This window comes from Plutella xylostella, chromosome 12 (genome assembly GCF_932276165.1).
Source record: "Plutella xylostella chromosome 12, ilPluXylo3.1, whole genome shotgun sequence".
Classification (NCBI taxonomy): domain Eukaryota; kingdom Metazoa; phylum Arthropoda; class Insecta; order Lepidoptera; family Plutellidae; genus Plutella; species Plutella xylostella.
The window spans coordinates 10,877,487-10,901,486 of record NC_063992.1 but is presented as its reverse complement, the minus strand read 5'-3'; the positions used below and the strand labels follow the sequence as shown (position 1 = coordinate 10,901,486).

General features: G+C 39.5%; 2 protein-coding genes across 2 annotated transcripts; one reads left to right on the top strand and one right to left on the bottom strand.

Annotated features, from left to right (window-relative positions):
- Positions 1–2,437: 2,437 nt before the first annotated feature.
- On the top strand, positions 2,438–9,847 carry LOC119694028 (retinol dehydrogenase 12). Its single transcript, XM_048624746.1, has 2 exons — positions 2,438–2,452; positions 8,260–9,847. The coding sequence occupies exons 1-2, from the start codon at positions 2,438–2,440 to the stop codon at positions 9,109–9,111; spliced, it is 867 nt and encodes a 288-aa protein (XP_048480703.1). The 3' UTR covers positions 9,112–9,847.
- Positions 9,848–10,245: 398 nt separating this feature from the next.
- On the bottom strand, positions 10,246–23,756 carry LOC119693927 (cytochrome P450 4C1). Its single transcript, XM_048624748.1, has 9 exons — positions 23,317–23,756; positions 22,405–22,514; positions 20,684–20,774; positions 19,839–20,024; positions 19,073–19,482; positions 18,934–19,002; positions 18,158–18,326; positions 15,699–15,869; positions 10,246–10,491 (listed from the first exon to the last, which is right to left on the bottom strand). The coding sequence occupies exons 1-9, from the start codon at positions 23,477–23,479 to the stop codon at positions 10,331–10,333; spliced, it is 1,530 nt and encodes a 509-aa protein (XP_048480705.1). The 5' UTR covers positions 23,480–23,756; the 3' UTR covers positions 10,246–10,330.
- Between the last annotated feature and the right edge of the window lie 244 nt (positions 23,757–24,000).

Sequence of the window (24,000 nt, the reverse complement as noted above, 5' to 3'; positions counted from 1 at the left end):
AAATATTCGTTTTCCATGGTAATTAAAAACCGACTTCAAAAAACCACTAAAACGTAAGAAATAATTTAAGGTTTAGACCAATCCTAGGTCACAGTATAAATATACCTAAGCAGGTACTGTTCTTTTTTGATGTTGGTGCAGTGACAAAGTAGTTAATCTGAAGAAATATGGCACCAACTTCAAAAAAGAACAGTACCTGCTTAGGTATATTTATACTGTGACCTAGGATTGGTCTAAACCTTAAATTATTTCTTACGTTTTAGTGGTTTTTTGAAGTCGGTTTTTAATTTTTTTAAAATTATTATTTTATTTTGTTATTTTTAGTTTATTTGCAATAATTATCAATCAAAAGTAAGATGCAAATGATACCAATATGTCCTACTCGTTAATACGAATCATTCGAGCCCAAACACGAGGTAGTTGCTATATACCGTTGAGGAGTTCCCTTGACTGCCTTCCGTTTCCATCATCAGATCAGCTCAAGGTCACCATCATATCTTTTTGTTATAATAACAATATTTACGTTATAAATTTCATAAGAATCGGTTGATAAGTGCCCAAAATGGAAATTTATACCCCTGTTTTTACCCCTTTACCCACCCTTGGGGGTGGAATAAAATTCTGAAAAAAAAATGGGACCACCCCTGAGCTCAACCCAATACATCAAAAAAAGAATTTTCAAAATCGGTCCATAAATGGCTGAGTAATCGATGAACATACATAAAAAAAAAAAAAAAACATACATACAGACGAATTGAGAACCTCCTCCTTTTTCGAAGTCGGTTAAAAAGTCACATGTCCAACAAAGTTTCTATGAAAAAGGTTTTTTTTTGTTAATTTCCAAAACTCGTAGAGCAAAAGTTCAGAATGACCCCCTGTCTTACTCCTTTTTACCCGACTGCCGAAGGAGGAGGGTAATGTTTTTTGATTGTATGTATGTATATATGTATGTTTGTCTGTTTCTTTGTTCCCTCCTGTAGCCTAAACGGCTTGATAGATTTTGATGTATGAGGTATTGTTAGAAGCGTATTGATGGCGCGATGGCTATAGGCTATGTGACGTTCCATTGAAATGTACATAGCGCCCTCTTGAGGACATAACGTGATGATCGAAAAAATAATAATTCAACTTTGCCGTGTAAGGTATCAAATGAAAGGACTTGATTTTCACATTACAAAAATATGCATATTGAAGGTATTTAAATAACAACACCAAAATTATTGAAATAAAAAATGATCATGAACTACCTACCGACGTAAAATTTCATAAAATAAAAACAACTAAAAAGTTACAAATAAAAAAATACAACTATAAAAAACTAAAAACCTGACTGTACGCTAAAAACATGAAAACGAGTCCCAATGTTAATGGAAAGTATCGCAGGCGGGGACCAACTTGACCGCCACTCAAGGCCGTTTTCTAAGTAACATTCAGCTAAATGGTGAACCCTCTGCTGGTATAATTTGTTTATATACCGCTTTTTCAATACCTGTAAGTACATTTTTTGGCAGCATAATATAAAGCAACCGTTATAGGATCTCTTTGTTGTCCGTCTGTCTGACTGACTGTCTGTCACCGCCCTTTTTCTCAGAAACGGGTATAGATATCAAGCTTATATTTCGCATAGATGGGGAGTACCCCAAAAAAAATATTATGGTACTCCCTGTCCCACACAAGTAAATTGGGGCTTTTATTTTTTCCAGTTATTTTGATGTGTATCCTTTTTTTTTCTTTGTTGTTTTGTATAAGTATGTGTTTCTTTTCTTTAAATCTGTATTTTTTTTGTTGTTGCTGTCTATGTGTCGAAAAAATGTATCTTTATCTTCAAATCACGCCATCTATCGTTTGTTTTTTTTGTGGCTACTGTCTATAGAAGAAATTCCGTCATTGACAATTTTACGTTACGAATTTATTTTTATTTATTTTATTTTTATTTTTACATTTTCGTGGAGAATCAACAGCATTTTGTTAATAAATAATTATTACTTATGAACACATAACAACTTGATGCCATTAACAGAATGAACTTAGTAAACCTAACACATCCAGAGGAAAAACAAAATCTCTTTCTCTCTCTCTGAAAAACATACTTAATAGCCCAAACTCGATGCTTTTAGCTATTAACATCTTTGAAATAAAATTGAGCCACCACCGTGTTACTGCCCTGATCAGATCCTCACGAGACCATACCTCAACCAGCACCAAGAGACTGTATTTTTGATCCCTAACCTAATGTTCGTGCGTATTGTCATCACTTAGATCCATTCGCTATATTACTGCTCCTCATCAGACCTTTACGAGACTGTAATATCACGAGAATATTGCACACTATCTAATTTAATTTAATGTATTGAATATACTGGAAGAATTATGCTTCCTCAATTTCAAATCAAATTATGTTGGTGTCATAAAAGTTGAAAAAGTGCAATGACAACCAATGTGCAGTGATTTTGTATCTGTACACGATAAGATCGCGAGCTGTCAGTGCTGCCTAAACCGACGTGACCCTTCTTTGGAGGCCAGCGGCCAACTGAGTCAAACGTCACTTGTGTTTATGATTTTATAACACAGAAAGCCGCCATAGATATTTGTATGAAGATTTGAGGGAAAAAAATTGCTCAAGTTTGGGATTAATTTACACAAAATAAGTGTGTGTTTATTAAAAAACAAGGTATTTAGCGCCTAGTCCAAGACTTTAACTTTATAATATGATAAAAATCATATGAAAATTCTTTATAATTACGACACAGTTGTTACAATACGGGAGTGTGATTGACTGGTTTTTCTTGATATTCTGAAATTAATTTACAGTTATCCATAATCATTTACTTAAATTCGAATGATTCAGCACCTAGCTAGACTCTTCAACTACCTGTGTGATTTTTTTCAAGGCTGTAGAGCATCATTTACTACATAATTCTATGACAATGCCAACCCTCGATTCCCTATTGCAGACCCTTAATCTTCTTGCTTGGATTATTCCACGGTTCAAAGTATGGATGCGTTTGGAAGAAATCGGCAAAAATCGGAATTATCCGAAATTCGGAATTATCGGAAATTCGGAATAACCCACCTGCACTATATTTTTATTAATTAAAACATTCAAAAGGTTAATTTTACTACTAACTAGATAGATATTATAGTAGTACCAGGGGTGAAGATAACAAACAAACTCCTACAACAGTTTTGTGCTTCGGACCTCCGGATCTCTAGGCCAATAAATAAGTATATGTTTTAGTGTGCCCCCTTTGAGATCTAAAATAGCATAAATATTATCTAATAACAACTTTAAAATATCAAAAACACATTAAACAGCCGTAGCGGTATAATATATCTAGGTATCTATCTACTAGACGTCATACCAGTTTACTATGAAAAACGTTAGGTTACTAAAAAAATAACATAAAAAAATTTGCATGATAAATGATAATTTTATGCCATCAAGCACTGACGATTTAATGATTAGGTAAGTATCTTCTATTTATATTATCATTACTAGCTGTTCCCGCGAGCTTCGTTTCGCCTTAAAAAGTTTTCCCGTGGGAATTCCGGGATAAAAAGTAGCCTATGTTTTTTCTCAGGGTCTAGAGTCTAGCTAGACCATATGTACCTATACCAAATTTCATTCAAATCCGTTCAGTAGTTTTGGCGTGAAAGAGTAACAGACAGACACAGTTACTTTCGCATTTATAATATTATAAAGTTAGGATTAGGATTAATCATCATGTACGTATGTAGTTATGTATGTATTGTATGTTATTGTATTTTTAATAAAATGCTTTAACCTGGAGTCCTGAATGACCGAGTCGGAGAATTATCGGTTAAATGCACATGCAAAAGTACCTACTGAAGGGATGTCTCTGAAAAATGGCATTAAAGAAAGGCTTGTATTTAAACCTCCACCAGAAATTATATGATACTGCCGCCAATAAATTCGAAATCTCCGCCAAAACGGATAAATCATCACCAAATCATGCTTCCCAAAATATTTATGAAATGAACCAAATGATTTTTTACTGCATACTATAAAACTATATTGACACCATTAAAATTTATTTCAAACCAAATAAAGTATATCATCGCTATATAGATGTAACCAATATATTCTTTTATCAGTATCATTTAATAATCCTTTCTAACCAAAAAAAGTAAAAGTAAATATTAAAAATTAAGTTTATACCAAATAATAAATAGCTTATCCCAACCCAAAGTCACTTTTTAAATTGCTTTATGAATTAATTAAATCATTAGTATGTGCCTAGTAAAATCTATCCGTTACGCCATCTCGACTCCAATTCGTGTGGCCGAGGGTTTAAATTTTGCCATGCACCAATAAATTCTATAGAAATAAGGAATTGAAATACAATTTATTATAGTTAAGTGCTTGGTGTTGGGGTTTCTCTGATGGATCGTATCAGATATGAGGTTATCTGTCAGAGGACTAAGGTTATTGACATGGCTGTCAAAATATGCAAGCTGAAATGGCAGTGGGTTGGTCATATCTGCCGAAGAACCGATAACTGTTGGGGTAGACGAGTTCTCGAGTAGAGACCTCGAACAGGCAAACGCAGCGTGGGATGCCCTCCTGCCCGCTAGACTGACGACCTTAGGCGGGTTGTGGTTGGATGAGGAAGGCCGAGGACCGAGTGTTGTGGCGCTCCTTGGGAGAGGCCTATGTCCAGCAGTGGATGATTATTGGCTGATGATCATGATGATGATAGGTAAATGTATGTATATGAGTGTGCGAGCGGGGGGATGGCGCCGCTCAAATTTGACCTTGTCCAGAAGGGGTGAATTTGCCGCGATGTATTGAGGTCGATGTACTATAGACATCAATACATTGCGTTCACAAGCATCGCGCAAATTCAAAATTCATGCCGCACCACTCTTAAAGCTGCAAATGCCTACATATTAAAATTAACAGGTAAATCGATTACCTTTATACTATATTTTATATTGTTTAGGATGATTTGGTGATATAAAAAAATTGAACACTTAGTTTTGGTGTCAATGTTTATATTTTAGTATAGCATAATTTGGTGATGATTTATCCGTTTTGGCGACGAAAAAGATTTTCTATTGTAAACTTGCAATTATTTGGAGGCGTGTTTATTTATTTTGGAACGTAAACGTTTTTTTTGGGGGTTTCGATTTTGGAGTTGATTTAATTAATTTGGTTTAAATTATTTTTTTTGGTGCAATGTATTAGCATACAATTATTTTTTTTGGTGATGATTTAAATTGTACCCTTAAAGAAATAGGTGGAAATAGTACAATACAGCCATGGAAGTAATACAGCATGTCTTGTAAAAAATGGACAAAGAGCTTGGGCATGGGGAGTGCGAGATTTCATGCAGGTTACTCGCTGCACTCTGGCTCCGCGCCAGCATCTAGGTACCTACGCCATACAGTAAAGAGTGAATTTTAAATGCATTTTCAGGGAATTTTCAATCTCAAATCTAACTTAACCTGAATAAAAATTATGTAAGTATCGAAACACAAATATTTTTTTATTTAGGTTTAAGTAGTTAAGTTTGTGAGATATAAGTATAAACTTTTCAGGTGTCGATTCGATACATTGTTTTTTTTTTTTTTCTCTATTATTCCGATTCCGATACAACAGCAAGATGCATTTATGTCGCTACTAAGCCATTTACTTATAGTTAAGTACGTAATTTATGTCGTGATCTGTCGATATTGACGTAGGTTTGTGAGGTAACCTGGCACCTACCGACTAGTGATGTAACGAATATTCGCATTCGCATTCGCGAATATTCGCACATTTTTGGATATTCGCATTCGCATTCGCATTCGCAAAATTTTGTGCGAATGTTTTGCGAATATCAGTACCTATTAGGTAAAAGTATTTTAAAATAATGGTAGGTTAACAAAATCAAAATCGATTCTTCTATAATCTTTTTTACAAATTACCCTCTTAATCACATTACCAGTCTTACTTTATCATTTGGTATTTATTTATTTATTTTTTGGGCAATGAAACTTTAGAAATAGTTAATACAAGGTGGGCCAAAAGTCCAATCACCCTATTGGAAGTTGCTCTCATTTGTACAAATGGCCGCCAATTTCAAATTTGTTTTGATATTGGTGAACTAGACAAATGCAGAATACAAATTCAGAAACCATGGAGTGATATACTCCCCAAGATCGCGGAATAATTCTGTATACTTATTCAGTTTTCGGGACGCCTTTTTTTAGTTTTATCTGTCTTTTCCCCCTGCAAAAACGACAATTTTGAGGGGTTTTTTGAAGACACGTGTTTATGTGAAGAAGCCAGTGTCTCTGGAAGCCCTTAAGGCGAGTGCGAGAATCTCTCGCCCGAAGTTCTCGCTCGAGTGATGAGAAATGCCATAAAACGAGCCCGTATGGCAATCAATTGTGACACCCATTTTGCCGATATCATCTTCTAGACTTTACCAACAAAATTGTAAAGGTTCAAATAAACATAATCCAAGTTTTTCATTTAGAAAAAAAATGAGAGCCAAACAATATCGGATGACTTCTATTGGTCCACCTTGTAGTTTCATAAGACCTAAACATACACTCACGTGCAAAAAAATAGTTCCACTTAAAAAATACAGACACCAAATAGCCCCTATTTTTTAAACATTTAATAGAAAATTTTAATAAAATATTAGCGTTTTTAGTTGGTAATATTCTGATTCGACGTTAAATGAACTTAAAAATTGCAGAAGACGTCATTAGGTATTTTTTTTGCGCTTAGGAGTAATTTGGTGTTTTTCTTAATGGATCTTTTTCATTGCCCGTGAGTGTAAATAAACAAACAAAAAACGTATTTTGACAGTATAATGTCAGAGCAAGACAGCCATACATTTAAATACGTTTAAATGTTTCGTGTAAATCGTCCTCAGAAACTGCACACAGTCGCAATGTGTCGTAACTGTTACGGAGCTAAATAAAGTTTTAAAAAAATTGCGTCTAGTATTGTTTAGTCTTCTTCCAATGAAGGAAGGGTTTAGGCCTAGTCCACCACGCTGGCCAAGTGCGGGTTGGTGGACCCCAACACATGCAAGCTTGTGCTGAGAGAGTTGTCGGGTAAGTGGGCAACCCGACTGTCAGATGTTTTCAAGCCGCCCGAAGGCCTCTGACTAGGCTTAACGACTGCTGCCGAAGCAGCAACCGGGACCCACGGCTTAACGTGCCGTCCGAAGCACGGAAGCGTCCAGAAAAGAACCACTTGAAATTGGTCACCCATCCAATGGCTGACCGTGTCAGTTGTTGCTTAACCTCAGCGATCAGTTACGATCACTGAGGCCCGCTCGACTACGGACGCTTCAGCCCCAGCAGTGGGGACGTAATGGGTAGTGATGATGATGAGTGATGATTGTTTAGTCTGATTCGGAATGCGCCTAGAACGGAACGTACCTCGTTCAGTACGAGACTGCCACCAAACCATACAAATAACGCCAAATTTTAACACATACTGAATATTCGCATTCGCATTCGCATTCGCGAATGTCGATTTCAGATATTCGCATTCGCATTCGCATTCGCGAATGTCCAAAAACACACATTCGTTACATCACTACTACCGACTACCGGCACAGATTAAATAATATATTAGCTACCGGTATACCATTAAAAGTATCTACGTAGTAGCACCTACGTGAGTACGAGGGTACCTGTACCTACGACCTTCGCAAAAAAATGTCGTCAACATCTTTATTTCATTAGCTAATTTAACTGTTGTTTTCCTTTAATATTTCCTCCATCTTCATATTCATACAGTCGTAAATTAGGTCTGTACGTGATAGGTTGGAGTGGTCCCGCCCTCAGCTGATGGCCGAACGTACCTAAATGATTTTGTTTTCGATAATATTTTGATATAATAGGCCAATTAAATATAATGGAATCGGGACTTCGAGCTTCAAAAGAGTTTATAAATATAATTATTGTGGTCGATATTTAAACAAAACACGTTCGTGATGGAATCACCTACCTAGGCTACCTAGAACTATCGACAGTGACTAATAATTATTATAATATATGTGTCGATCTTATTTACCCGAGGCTGGGCAGTGCGAGGCGGCAGTGTGTAGCTCAGATGAGCTCGCGTGTCCGAGCGAGGCGGCAGTCGACATGGACATAGACCCGCCCTGGCTGTGGGCGGCGGCGGCGGCGGGCGCGCTGGCGGCGCTGGGCGCACTGCTGCTGCTGCTGCGGCTGCTGCTGCGCCTGCACGTGGGGAAGTGCCACTGCACCGGCTCGCTGCGCGGGCAGCTGGCGGTGGTGACGGGCGCCAACGCCGGGCTCGGCTACGAGACGGCGCTGGCGATGGCGCGGCGCGGCGCGCGCGTGGTGCTGGCGTGCCGCGACGAGGAGCGCGCGCGCGCCGCCCGCGACCGCATCGTGGCCGCCACCGGCAACCCGGACGTGCTGGTGCGGCGCCTGGACCTGGCCTCGCTGGCCTCCGTGCGTCAGTTCGCGGCGGAGCTGGCGGCCGCGGAGCCGCGCCTGCACGTGCTCGTCAACAACGCCGGCGTGTACGCGCGCGGCAACACGCTCACCGCCGACGGGCTCGTGCTGGAGATGCAGGTCAACCACTTCGCGCCCTTCCTGCTGACGCTGCTGCTGCTACCGCGGCTGCGGGCGGCGCGCGGCCGCGTGGTCACCGTCAGCTCCGTGCTGCACTGGCTTGGCACGGCCGACACGGCGCGCATGAACACGCCGGGCGCGTACGGGGACCTGCGCACGTACTGCAACAGCAAGCTGTGCGGCGTGGCGCTGTCGGCGGAGCTGGCGCGGCGCGAGGCGGGGCGCGTGGCGGCCGTGAGCCTGCACCCGGGCATCGTGCGCACGGGCGTGGCGGAGGGCGCGCTGTTCGCGGCGTGGTGCTGGCTGTGCGCGCGCACGGCGGCGGAGGGCGCGCAGTCGGCGCTGCACGCGGCGGGCAGCGCGCAGTGCGCAGCGGGCGCGCCGGGCTCGGGCCAGTACCTGCAGGAGTGCCGGCCGCGCCGCTGGTCGCGCCGCCCGCGCGCCCACGACCCCGCGCTGGCCCGCAAGCTCTGGGAGTACTCGGAGCGCCTCGTGCACTACAGGTACGAGGACGTGCCGACAGATGACAAACTGTGATGTTACTTTACATGGATGGAAGATGATGGTTGTAAAACTTTGTGTTGGTGGGAGGGTAGGAGGACTAGGAGGTTGCACGTTGGAATATAGCTGGGATGCGGGTGATAGAGTACCCTCCTATCAATGCAATAGATACCTTCTTACTTTATTATTTACCAGTTACGGTTTTAATAAGTGCCTGAACTATTTTTAATTTTATGAGAAACTACAGAATAAATCAGATAAGTAAGTAATATTTTATATTTTTCAATGAAGGTCATCATCATAGTTATACTTACAAATTCGGACTGTACCTAGGGTACCTAACCTATACACATAGTACCTACACAATAACACATGTCATAAGGAAACTATGTATATTTCTATAGAAAAAATTAATACTTACCTACCAATAAAATATTGTAGGCAGTATTAACATGACCGGTTTGCTGATTGCTATACTTAACTAAACAATTATGAGATGAGGATCAATATTATGTACCTTCCTGCGTAGGTAACATAAATACTATTATTTACTTATGCAGTGTTTATATACCTACCAATATTCTAAACATCTGCAAGTGTATTGGATGATGTAACAAAAATGATACAATAAGTAGGTATGTAAGAAAATCTTGAATCATGGTCTAAACAAATTAAACAATACTTAACACAAATTAAGGTAGATGATTGTTCTTGAGCTTTATGTCGTTTAGTTGATGTAATCTCCTTAACTATAAGCAAATTATTCACATTATTAATGTATCTTCATATTTTTATCTGCTTATAGTCTACAACAACAGCCACCCTCTTTGATTACACTCACGAGCAAATTACTCCTAAACGGAAAAGACAAGCTTAATTACGCCGTCTACAATATTGAAGTAAGTACAACGCATAATAACAATATTACCAATTAAAATGAAAATGTTTTGATAAAATTCTAAATTAGTGAAATGTTTAAAAAAATGGGGGTCGAGATTTTGTAAGTGCAACTTTTTAATTGCCTATGAGTGTATTTTATATTTATCCTTCAAAGAGGGTTGCTTTGAGTACAATTATCAAACATCCCTATAACCCTAAGCCCCAGTTTCACCATACTCTATTAGATCATATCAAGGGATAAGTTGTTGACTTTTGATACATCTGTCAAGAATTTAATATGGAGATGATGTATAATTGATGACAATACAATGTAACAGGGGTGTTAATGATCCAACAGACTACGGTGAAACTAGGCCTAAGTCCTGTTCCGGAAGCGCACGTAGATGGGGTTGGTGGTCTTGAGCGTGATGTCCGCGTGGAACACCAGGTCCTGCGGCCGCGTCACCGGCTCCAGGCGGTAGCGCCGCAGCACCCCGCTCAGCACTGTCTTCAGCTCCAGCATCGCGAACTTTTGACCTGGAGCGGAAGTTAGGAAAGTAAGGTGAGGAATGGATTCCGGAGCTTACTATAACATATACATGGTATACTGTATATATGTAGTATACATATACGTACATATATTATGGTACAGTAGCAAAGAAACCTCTCAGCGCTCAGAAGGGCTAGCACGGAGCGCATTTAAGACGTGACAAAAAAAAACTTGAGATTACTTTTGTCAGTCACGGCTTAATTGCGCCCGAATTGAACAGAATTGTATAACACCTTTATCGCCGTAGATAAACTTTGTATAACTTTGATGCTCGCTAGTAGCATTTTCACTCTGAAAGGAGTCATGGTTTCATTTCCCCATGCTGTACTGTGCAAGAAAAAAACAGAGCTACCCTGCCCAGTTGGGTCCCTGCTTACCTATTAATTAGCAACTCATTTGTGACTATTAGCTGGTGCTAATTACGGACAATCAGATTCATCTCACAATTATGTAGGACTAGCAAGGGACTAATTGGGTGTTTGAGTTTCAGAGACTTCCGTGAACTGTCCTATAGTTACATAAGTAAGAACATTGAGGATAACCGGCACTTTAGCTTTTTAATTAAGTAGTATTTTTCTACACGGCAGTTATGCTAAATTACCTCTTCCTTGAATCTTATTAAAATATCGGTTGACTAAAATATCTATTTCTAACTCTACCTATGAGTTCACTGTATCAAGTTACGACGCATTAAAATAAATTAAGTAATAATGATGCTGATTCTAACGAACAAGGCTAACAAGTAACTCACGCACCGGATGTAAATAGCCTATTTACCCTATTAACATAACATAACCTACGGTAACCTAAAACTACTTACAACCGGCCCTACGCTCAGTGGGTACCTACATACACTGGTCACTGGTACTACTCAGTGACGTCAGATACCTTTGTAGTAGAGGTAGATAGGTATTTATAAATAAGATAAAGTAACGGATAAATATTAGTTCTTATCAGGTATCATCAATTAATTTTTAGTCACGATTTGCCGCCTTATAATCCTGCCGTGATTGCCAGCTAATAAAGCTGAACCAGGGTTTGATCCCACGCTGAGGGTCGATTCACGATTTTCCGCCCCCAATTCCTTGCAGCCCTACATTTGGGCCTATTGGGCCACACAACATATCCACCCCTTTGTATAAAAGTGTAGGTACTATATGTGTGTCTTCGCCCTTCCTTCCCCTTCTTTCATTGGAAGGAGCCCCGTGCCCTAGTAGTGGGGACGTGTGCCTTACTGTGTGTCTTCGCATGGTCTGATGTAGATACTGATAACTGATCTCATTGGCTAATCGTCTCACCGCCGCGACAAACCCTAGTTCAGCTCTATTCTTTGTGACGATTTTCCGCCCCTAATTTCTTACTGCCCTAGATCTGGGACTACCGGGCCTCACAATAAATCCGCCCCGGTGTGTAAAAGTATAGTATGTGTGTCTTCGCCCTTCCTTCCCTCCCCATTCCTTCATTGGGAGGAGCATCTAGCCCCAGCAGTGGGGACGTGAGGGGTCATGATGATGTCTGTCTTCGCATGGATCTTATCAAGTTACCTGACCATTTACAACTAGCTACATACCGATACTATTATTAATATAATTTGCATGAATTAAAATTAACCAAATAAATTCTAACGTGTAAACTAATTAATTTATTGAAACTATACATAATGTAATCGAAATATGCAATGTTAGGGTGAGTTGCACCATTTAACTTTAACTATTACAAACGTCAAATCTCTTGAAGATTGATCTTTCTCGTCAAGGGATTTGACGTTTGTAATAGTTAAAGTTAAATGGTGCAACCCACCCTTAATGTTATGAATGATTTGTTAAATTTATTTATTATTTAAGTTCAAATGCAATATTTAAGTATTAAGGGTCTGCAATAGGGAATCGAGGGTTGGCATTGTCATAGAATTATGTAGTAAATGATGCTCTACAGCCTTGAAAAAAATCACACAGGTAGTTGAAGAGTCTAGCTAGGTGCTGAATCATTCGAATTTAAGTAAATGATTATGGATAACTGTAAATTAATTTCAGAATATCAAGAAAAACCAGTCAATCACACTCCCGTATTGTAACAACTGTGTCGTAATTATAAAGAATTTTCATATGATTTTTATCATATTATAAAGTTAAAGGCTTGGACTAGGCGCTAAATACCTTGTTTTTTAATAAACACACACTTTTTTGTGTAAATTAATCCCAAACTTGAGCAATTTTTTTCCCTCAAATCTTCATACAAATATCTATGGCGGCTTTCTGTGTTATAAAATCATAAACACAAGTGACGTTTGACTCAGTTGGCCGCTGGCCTCCAAAGAAGGGTCACGTCGGTTTAGGCAGCACTGACAGCTCGCGATCTTATCGTGTACAGATACAAAATCACTGCACATTGGTTGTCATTGCACTTTTTCAACTTTTATGACACCAACATAATTTGATTTGAAATTGAGGAAGCATAATTATTCCAGTATATTCAATACATTAAATTAAATTAGATAGTGTGCAATATTCTCGTGATATTACAGTCTCGTAAAGGTCTGATGAGGAGCAGGAATATAGCGAATGGATCTAAGTGATGACAATACGCACGAACATTAGGTTAGGGATCAAAAATACAGTCTCTTGGTGCTGGTTGAGGTATGGTCTCGTGAGGATCTGATGAGGGCAGTAACACAGTGGTGGCTCAATTTTATTTCAAAGATGTTAATAGCTAAAAGCATCGAGTTTGGGCTATTAAGTATGTTTTTCAGAGAGAGAGAAAGAGATTTTGTTTTTCCTCTGGATGTGTTAGGTTTACTGGGTTTACTAAGTTCATTCTGTTAATGGCATCAAGTTGTTATGTGTTCATAAGTAATAATTATTTATTAACAAAATGCTGTTGATTCTCCACGAAAATGTAAAAATAAAAATAAAATAAATAAAAATAAATTCGTAACGTAAAATTGTCAATGACGGAATTTCTTCTATAGACAGTAGCCACAAAAAAAACAAACGATAGATGGCGTGATTTGAAGATAAAGATACATTTTTTCGACACATAGACAGCAACAACAAAAAAAATACAGATTTAAAGAAAAGAAACACATACTTATACAAAATAACAAAGAAAAAAAAAGGATACACATAAAAATAACTGGAAAAAATATAAGCCCCAATTTACTTGTGTGGGACAGGGAGTACCATAATATTTTTTTTTGGGTACTCCCCATCTATGCGAAATATAAGCTTGATATCTTTACCCGTTTCTGAGAAAAAGGGCGGTGACAGACAGTCAGTCAGACAGACGGACAACAAAGAGATCCTATAACGGTTGCTTTTTAGGGTTCCGTAGCCAAAATGGCAAAAACGGAACCCTTATAGTTTCGTCATGTCCGTCTGTCCGTCTGTCCGTCTGTCCGTCTGTCACAGCCGATTTACTCGGAAACTATAAGTACTACAGTGATGAAATTTGATGGGAATATGTGTTGTATGAACCGCTACAAAAATATGACACTAAATAGTAAAAAAAAAAATTGGGGGTGGGGCCCCCCATACATGTAACTGAGGGATGAAATTTTTTTTTTCGATGTACATACCCGTGTGGGGTATCAATGGAAAGGTCTTTTAAAATGATTAAAGTGAACGGTTTTTGAGATATCAGCTCTCAAAGTCGTAAAAAGTATGTCCCCCCCCCTCTATTTTTATAACTACGGGGTATAAAATTCTAAAAAAAATAGAGGTGATGCATGCTAATTAACTCTTTCAACTATTTTTGGTTTGATCAAAGTATCTCTTATAGTTTTTGAGATAGGTTGATTTAACTGTAATTTTGCTGCTACGGAACCCTTTGTGCGCGAGCCCGACTCGCACTTGGCCGGTTTTTTCTTTTGACGTTCGAAACCCTAAAATTAAGTAAAAATATTATGCTGCCAAAAAATGTACTTACAGGTATTGAAAAAGCGGTATATAAACAAATTATACCAGCAGAGGGTTCACCATTTAGCTGAATGTTACTTAGAAAACGGCCTTGAGTGGCGGTCAAGTTGGTCCCCGCCTGCGATACTTTCCATTAACATTGGGACTCGTTTTCATGTTTTTAGCGTACAGTCAGGTTTTTAGTTTTTTATAATTGTATTTTTTTATTTGTAACTTTTTAGTTGTTTTTATTTTATGAAATTTTACGTCGGTAGGTAGTTCATGATCATTTTTTATTTCAATAATTTTGGTGTTGTTATTTAAATACCTTCAATATGCATATTTTTGTAATGTGAAAATCAAGTCTTTTCATTTGATACCTTACACGGCAAAGTTGAATTATTATTTTTTCGATCATCACGTTATGTCCTCAAGAGGGCGCTATGTACATTTTAATGGAACGTCACATAGCCTATAGCCATCGCGCCATCAATACGCTTCTAACAATACCTCATACATCAAAATCTATCAAGCCGTTTAGGCTACAGGAGGGAACAAAGAAACAGACAAACATACATATATACATACATACAATCAAAAAACATTACCCTCCTCCTTCGGCAGTCGGGTAAAAAGGAGTAAGACAGGGCGTCATTCTGAACTTTTGCTCTACGAGTTTTGGAAATTAACAAAAAAAACCTTTTTCATAGAAACTTTGTTGGACATGTGACTTTTTACCATGGAAAACGAATATTTTTTTTCGCGAATTTGCAAATCTCGTAGAACAAAAGTTGTTCAGAATGACCCCTTGAGTCATCCCCTTTTGGCTTAGTATAGCCCTTTTGCGACACTATGTATTTACTTTGCTTTGTGGTTCAGTTGGCTGGAGGATGCCCGAAACTTATTATCTACACTTTAATACTTTTAGTTACCTTTCTACAAGTAAATACCACATTTGTTTGAGAAAGCTAATCGGGTTCCGAGTATAGAGTAAAGTGGCACCCCTATTAATTTCTACTCTTTCCTGGTGCCTACCAGTGTAAGTAAGAATTATACTTACTTACCCTAAAATCACCCAAAATGTACTTGAACATAATTGTCAATAAAGTTGGCGAGTAAAAGTTTATCGACCCACTGTGCAAACTTACATGTGTGCGTGTCACTGCGTGTGCTGTGTGAAGAGCATTGAAAACCCAAAATTGGCGCGGCACGTCACCCTGTACGGGCCCTTAAGTAACATTGTTTTCTAATATTGTGAGAAAATAAAAGGCTTTATTATTATTATTATTATTATTACATACCGATACAGTTCCTCGGGCCAGCACTAAACGGCACATAGGCGTACTTGTGCGGCGGCGGCGCCAGCCAGCGCTCCGGGCGGAAGGCCTCGGGCTCCGGGAACAGCTCCGCGCGCCGGTGCACGTCGAACACGTGGATGTTCACGATGGTGCCCGCCGGGACCACGTAGCCGCCTGCGGGAGGGTTAGGCTGTAGTATCTGTAGTCTACTACCACTATGATTAGCCAACAATCGTCCACTGCTTACACGTGAGTGCTATTATCTTGCAAAATGTCCTTAGGACACATTTGGGCGCATCCTTACTTTTGAAATACTTATTTACATACATAATTCATCTGAAAAGCTAGCACAAGGCGCAATTAAGACATGATAAAAGGTCTCTTGAGGCTGCGCGATGCAAAACTTTTGTCACGTCTTTTAGCCCCGTGCTAGCCCTTCTGAACGCAAAAAATGCTCTCAATTAAACAAACAAATGAGGACAATTCACGACATTACTCAAGACGGTGTCCTCCTTGAGCAGGCGCGCGATGTAGGGCACGCTGGGGTACAGCCGCAGCCCCTCGCGGATGCAGCACTCCAGGTACCTCATCTCGTGCAGTCCTCCACGGGACTCTGTGGTCTAGTGGTAGAAGCTCTGCCTACTCACTTGTGTTATAAATTTCAGTTCCACGTTTGGCTAGGGCACACAATAGGCTGATCAGCTGATCACCTCATGTGCGAAACAGTAAAATAATCCGTGGTGTCGGATGGGCATGTAAAGCAGTCTAGTCGGTCCTACGCTTAAGTCTCTCCAGTCGTGTCGGTCAATCCGTCCAATTTTGTTGTGAGAGTGATGGGCCAGAGAGTGCATACTAAAGACAGTAGCTCTTTCCAGTCGTGTCGGTCAATCCGTCCCATTGGGTTATGAAAGTGATGGGACAAACAGCGCCTATTTGACCTACTTTCAAAAAACACACATCATTATAATGGACAACATTTCATTTTCTTTACCCTATATTTTTATTAGCTATTCGGAAAGATTATAGAAAATTAGTGGACCCGTATTTTTTTATTTTGTATATACATTAATTTTTGCATGTTATTTTTAACTTTAAAGTTTATTATTTTAAAACCGGAAGTGAAGTCACATATTAGGCTCAATTTTTATTTTTGTCTATTGCCTGAGTCTCGAAAAAAAACATAAATGACACTGACAAGTGACATTTAAACTTTGTTTACATGCCAACCAACAAATGGGTCATTTTCAAATGACATTGATATTTCTGATGATGGAAAGTAGGTACTTATCATGTAAAAAAATAGGGTTCCGCTCATCTGGCATAATCTTTATTGACCAAAACTCATTTCGCATAACTCGTATGGTCTAAACTTTTTGGGCCGAACAATCACTTTGCCAAGACTTATGTGGCATAAGGCTCGTTTCGTCTAAAACTCTTTAGGCACTATCTTTAAACACCTAAGTTTCGTTTGCTCAAATTTATGTTCGTCTATACCTATGTATAATCTTGTTTATCCTAATGTTATCTTAATAAATAATATATTAAGTATGTAGTAAATGTACAAATTGTGTTATTTTTCTCCTACATCCCGAAAATCACGATATTGTATGATCAAAAAATCGAAAGTTAACGACCAATATAATTATTACAAACCCCATGAGATCGAAACCTAAAAATAGGTGCGACGACGAGCAAAGCGAGGAGGAGCGTGTTAGGTGCACATGTCCATCAAAACCAAAGCGGAGCGCAGCGAAGCGGAGCGCAGCGTTTTCCAAACAGCGGAAACAATACAAGGCACCAGTTTGCGCTATGTAGGGAGACGCTCCGTCAAAGTTAAAGCCAAACGAATATTATTACTTTGTATAAATCTATGCCATAGCATTATTAGGCTATTCAAGATTTGGCCATACCATTATTAGGCTAAACAATGTTATGCGAAATAACTTTTTACGAAACGAGATTTATGCCATACGATTTTCGGCGTAACGAGACTTTGACCAAACGTTACTATGCAATACGAGATTAGGCAAAAAAATCTTATGCCAAAAAAGGTAGAACCAAAAAAATAAGATGAAGCATTGTTTCAGCTGTGTAGGCGGTGGCATGCTCTGGGACATATTATATAGAGGTCATCTGTTAATAATAAATAAAAAAATAGTCAGAAAGTGTCAGAACAGAATTAATGAAAATGACCCAAATAAACAACAACGTCACGATAAAACGTCAAATTCAATCAAAAATGAAAGTGACAGTTACTTTGTTTTTAAATCTATAGGCTTTGATCATCAAATGCATCGCACCTGATGCATGACGTCATCAGCACTTTTTTACTATTTTATGATTTTCTCGAAAATGATACATCCAAAAAATACAAAAACATTTTTTTTGTGTCCTTTAGAGCTAAATCTCGAAATGGTTTTCGATTTATAGCAGCTTTAGTTTTTTGAAATGTTGTCCATTACTCAAGACAGTATCCTCCTTGAGCAGGCGCGCGATGTAGGGCACGCTGGGGTACAGCCGCAGCCCCTCCCGGATGCAGCACTCCAGGTACTTCATCTCCTGAAGGTCCTCCACGGTCGGGGGGCGGTCCGAGCCCAGGAAGATGTCTTGGAGCTCCGAGGATATGGTGTCCTGGGGATTGAGGTCGTTGGGTTTGGAGCTAGCATGTTTGTATCGAAATTTTAAGTAGGTAAGTAGCAGTTTTTCAGATTAGAGGCTCAAAATTAATTTAATAGCCAGTATAAGTACAGTCAACAAAATAGACATACATATTCATCCCTAGCGCTAACAGTTTCATATTATAATCTACTGACGATTGATAGATGCTGATATTATGGTTATTAAGGGCTCGTTTTAATAGTGCTTATAAATTATGGCCCTCAAAGTTATATTTCATGTATGATATAAATTTGTACGAGGATGGATACTTATCTCATAGCTAACTGTACATTATATCCTTTGTTTGATAAGACGGCCGAATGGCGTAGTGGTTAGTGACCCTGACTACTGAGCCGAAGGTCCCGGGTTCGATTCCCGGCTGGGGCAGATATTTGTATAAACAGATATTTGTTCTCGGGTCTTGGATGTGCCCGTAAAATGGCAATAGGCTCGCCCCCTATTACATTGGGACTAAACATAACACTGGCGAAAAGTGGCCTCTGCCTACCCCGCAAGGGAGTACAGTAGTACAAGGCGTGAGTGTGTGTGTGTGTGTGTGTGTGTGTTTGATAATACGTACCTGTACAGAGGGCTCGTTGGCGATGCTCATGAGCAGGAAGCAGAGCGCGCGCGCCGTGGTGTCGTGACCCTGCAACGATACCAGTATCAGTGTCCTGCACTTTGTTCCCTACGCACTATCACAGTCGCAGGGCACTCACCTCGAACATGAACGTGTCCACTTCCTCCCGGATCCCGATCGCGTCGATCTTCCCCTCATCAGCGCTGTCCAGCAGCAGGTCCAGCATGGCCAGACCCTTCCTCCCGTACCCGACGCTAACGTCATCATCCTCATCCTTCCTCTTTGCCGACGCCTCGGCCAAAGCTTTGTGAGTCTCGCTCTGTCTATACACCTTCCGCTCCATGATTATCTTATCAGTAAACTCATGGAGATCCTTGACTAGCTTCTTCTGCAGCCGGTGGCTGGAGGTGAGGCTGAAGGTGGCCCACGTGTGCAGCAGGATGCGGGAGAGGCGGAACGCGACGATCGACCCCAGGTGGTTGATGGCGTCGAAGTATTTCTGGGACACCGTCTCCAAACCTTCGTGCATCGATGTTCCCATCGACGTTTCTGGGAGCAATAGCGTAATGTTGATGTCGCAATAAATTTATCATAAAGAATATAATACTACTACCTCCTTATAACGCAGAAAATTAAACATAGAATAACTACAGAGCAGACAGATACTGATAGACATGTTAAACTTACAACACCCCCTTTTTACCTCAATGGTTAAATATGAAGTTCCGTAAATTAGATTCATATTATTAAGACATTCCGTAAAGTCTGTTTTAAATAATAAACCTGACGACTCCTCTCAGAGTAATAACTAAATGCTAATGAGAGGATTATAGCCTTTCTGCCACCCCGCCGACAACAGCAAATGTTCCTTTTTTCGCGAGTCACATAAAACCAGTACAACTCACCACACATAATAGTCAACGTGGCCTTGGACACCACAGGATCCAGATCCGTGGCGTCCCTTGTCACCTCTCTCTGCAGAGCCGCCAGCAGCGCCGCCGTGTGCGCCGTGAAGCTGCGGCTGAACTGGCGCAGCACTTGGAAGTGGAACGCGGGAGTCAGGATCTTGCGCCGCCGGAACCACTTGTCTCCTGCGGGTGGGTTGTTGATGTACCGGTGCTTTCGTTACGTTAATTTAGGCCCCCTGCGCACTAGGCAGCCTGGCTGCGCAGCCAGGTTGTGGCACCCACTAAAATATATAGGTATTCGTGGCTGCCTAGTGCGCTGGCTTCTATACAATGTCATATGTTATACTAGCTGCCGCAACCCTGGCTAGTACGCGGGGGCCCTTAGGGTGAGGCCCACATGAGGCCGCATTGGTGCGATGCGCTGCAGGAACAGGGGTCCAAACGGCCCAAAAATGCATGGCAGCGTCGCCGTCGTCCCATGTGATAGGTCCCACCCTTAGTCAATGATTGAGCGTTGAGCTTTTCCATGTCCCACTTATCAAACCACTATCGGCTGCTATCTAAAGATGTAGCACCCCACTAGGAGGGCGTCTTTACTTAGTAACGAGATTGAGATAAGATTGGTACTTATCTTTCTTTATTCTTTTCGACATGATAAGTTGATGAAAATTACAGATATTTACTTATCTGAATTTATTTAAAAATAAATTTAGCTATCTTTGTTGGCATAATGGTGTAGTTTGGGCTAGGTAGGATATAATAATATCTACGAAATTACGAATCCAATGTTGATTTGGTACTTAAGTATAAAGGTATCTACTTAGGACTAGGTAGGTACTTACCGTTACTAATAAGCAGTCCGTCGCAGAGCCAGGGCTTGAAGAAGGTGTAAGGAACCCCTTTCTCATTGAACTTCGGATTGGAGAGTAGCTTCTGCACTTTTATAAATCGTGTTATTTTAATTATTATTATTATTTATCAGACTCTTACGGCTACCAATTTAATTAAGTATAAGTAAATCTCATTGCCTTTTAGGTATAGAGGACATAACAAGAATCACGAAGTAACGTAGTCAGATAAACAAATATCATCATCACCGGATATCATAACTCTACACCGGATAACAGCAGTAAATTCATAAAACTTAGGTAGCTGGGGGACTTTTGACAATGCAAACAGTACTCTTTCCATAGTTGCTAATTGGTTCACTGTAAATAATTTAGCTCTTAACTCCAAGAAAACAAAATGTATTAAATTCACTTTGCCTAATGTAAGACAAGTAGAGACATATTTGACATTGAATAACGATAAGCTAGAGTTAGTAAATGAAACGGTATTCCTGGGTATTACAATTGACTCAAAGTTGCAATGGGGACCCCATATTGAGAGGATAGCCGGTAGATTGAGTTCTGCAGCTTATGCGGTTAGAACCATTAGACAGTTAACAGATGTAGATACAGCCAGGCTTGTGTATTTTAGTTATTTTCATAGTGTTATGTCTTACGGAATTATATTGTGGGGACGAGCGGCTGACATTAATCAAATCTTTGTTCTGCAAAAACGAGCAATTCGAGCCATATATGTATTAGGGTCTAGAATTTCATTAAGAGATACGTTTAAGGAAATAGGTATACTAACTGTTCCATGCCAATATATCTATGAAAATATTATGTATGTTCGTAAAAACTTAAATTCATTTAGTAAAGTAGGAGCCACTCACGGTATTGAGACCAGAAACAAAAATAAGTTGCTTTTCCCCACACTCAGACTTTCGAAAACAAACACATCATTCATGGGGAACTGTATACGTTTTTATAATAAATTATCAAATGAAGCAATAAACCTTACTGAGCAAAAATTTAAGAATTATGTTAAAGCTACATTATGTAGTAAAGCTTACTATAGTATAAATGATTATTTAAACGACAAAAACGCGTGGTCTTGTCCACCTCAGCTAAGGCTATTGAAAAAATGAAATGGATATAGGTACTTAAGTAAAATTGTAGGTACTAGATATAAGTAAAAATTGTAATAGATTATAAGGAAAAAGTTGAAAAGATGCTCGAGGAGTTTCTTTCGCCATTTCTTTCCTTCTCAATGACGGGGCCTTTGTGAAATGGTGGTAGATGACTATCGACAAATAATTGTAAAATTTTACGTCGATTAAACCATTTGAATTTGAATTTGAATTTGACTTGTGCATCACGCAGAAGGACTCGCACGGGGCGCAAGACGCGCACATCAAGACGTGATAAAACTTCTCCGTCGCGCTCGCTCTCGACTCTCGAGGCCGTGCGATGTGAGTCCATGATGTAAAACGTGACAAAAGTTTTGCATCGCGCTCACTCATATCGCGCGGCCTCAAGAGGCGTGCTAGCCCTTCTGATGTTCACGTCTTCCGTCCCGTTCCGTCCCTTCCATTTGGACACACATTTCTGTTCGAAGCTAGCAATGTCTTTATTATGGTTCGAACAACACTAACTACGACGGAACTCTAAACGAAACAAAAGTTCTAATTTCATCATACGGATACAGAGGTTCTAATAATCATCATCATCATCACCTCGATGTCGTCAGGCGAGTACACGTTGACCATGTTGACGCTGAGCGCCTGGATGCGCGTCAGCCCCGGCCGCTCCCGAGCCGTGTCCCGCATCAGCGCGAACATGCGCTCTGCAATGAGAACTTCATACTATAGCAGGTATGTAGAAGGTATACCTAGGTACAAATAGTAGATAGAGGAATTTTGCTCAATCATGATATTAGTGTTTCTAACTAGGGATTTTCCTTGATTACCTACCTATACCTACTAGTGTTTTGTTAACTAGTAGTTATAACGACGAACATGGACCACCTGGTGACTGAGGTGATAAAGTGCAGCTCCATGCGAATTACACACGTTGCAAAATGAAAATGAAAAAAAATACTTAAATACTTTAAAAAGTATGGAATAAATTTCAAAATGGGCTGATAATATTTCAGCCACTGCTTGTGTAAAAGGGCTAATAGGGAGTAGGGCGGTAAGTACCTAAGCTTAACTCTTGATCAATTCTTGTTTGAGAGTTATGAAAGAAACATACTATTGAGCTTGCTCCACGCTAAACTTACTCTGATTCTGATAGCTTTCATATAAATAAACACTAGCGGAAGATTTAATTAATTCTACACACATTCTACGCAGTTGCTTTACTTATGTTAATACGATTCGCTGCCGTCATCGATCATAATTCATAATAAATTGAACATAACTTAAGTTACTAAACGTAAATTTCCAGCTATACATACTTATCCCTTATTTTTCTCGCACGATTGATTATAAAATTTCGCCTTTTTCACTTCACTGAACTTCACTTAAAAGAAACTGCTTTTTTCAGTGCTTATTTATTTTCTATCTTCTATCTTTAATATTAAGTAACTATGTATAAGTACGGATATCATTAAAAGTAAGTAACTAAGTACGAAGGTAGGTACTTACCAGTGTTCACCCAAAAATCAAACATGTTACCAAAGACGGGCAGTCTTCGTCCCTTCATGGGGGGAATTTTCGCCATAAGCCTTCCAGCATGGCTAAACCTCCAGTACAGACTCAGAAGCACTAGGATGAGCACCGGCGTGGCTGCACACACGAGGAGAATCATGGCTCAGCCTGCGGCCAGACCTAGACTGTGACCTGGACCTACGCAGCCTGTATCAACAATAATATTGCTATCAACCCGTTTATCAATTTATGAACAAGGCGAAAGCATAAACAATATTCCACAACATATTGAATTAGAGACAGTTCGTGACCCGACTGCACTTGCCGATCTGCAATCAGTGACAGTTAATTAAAGGGAAATATTATTTAAATGCATAACTATAATAATGAAAATTATGCAAAATAATTTCTGTAACAAATAAACTATGCGCATAACTTTTAATTATGATATTTTTATAACTATAGTCGCAACCGCAACGTATCGCAAGAAATACTATTTTCTAAATATTAACTTGCCAACTAAAATAAGTATAAAAAGTGTGCTAATATATTATAAATATAGTACTTACTTTTGATAAAAAAAATATCGTAATGTAATTAATATAACACCCTGTAAGGGCTAATTATCAGCATAATAAAATGCGTATTTGTGACCTACGAGTTAACGTGCCTCTAAAAATA

What these genes read in the sequence shown, in the direction of transcription:
- LOC119693927 (XM_048624748.1), bottom strand. Translation starts at nt 23,479, where the DNA reads ATGATTCTCCTCGTGTGTGCAGCCACGCCGGTGCTCATCCTAGTGCTT. An exon ending in TGATTTTTGGGTGAACACTG is followed by an intron (nt 22,515 to 23,316) that starts GTAAGTACCTAC and finishes TTCTCATTGCAG; the next exon opens with AGCGCATGTTCGCGCTGATG. An exon ending in ACTCGCCTGACGACATCGAG is followed by an intron (nt 20,775 to 22,404) that starts GTGATGATGATG and finishes ATAAAAGTGCAG; the next exon opens with AAGCTACTCTCCAATCCGAA.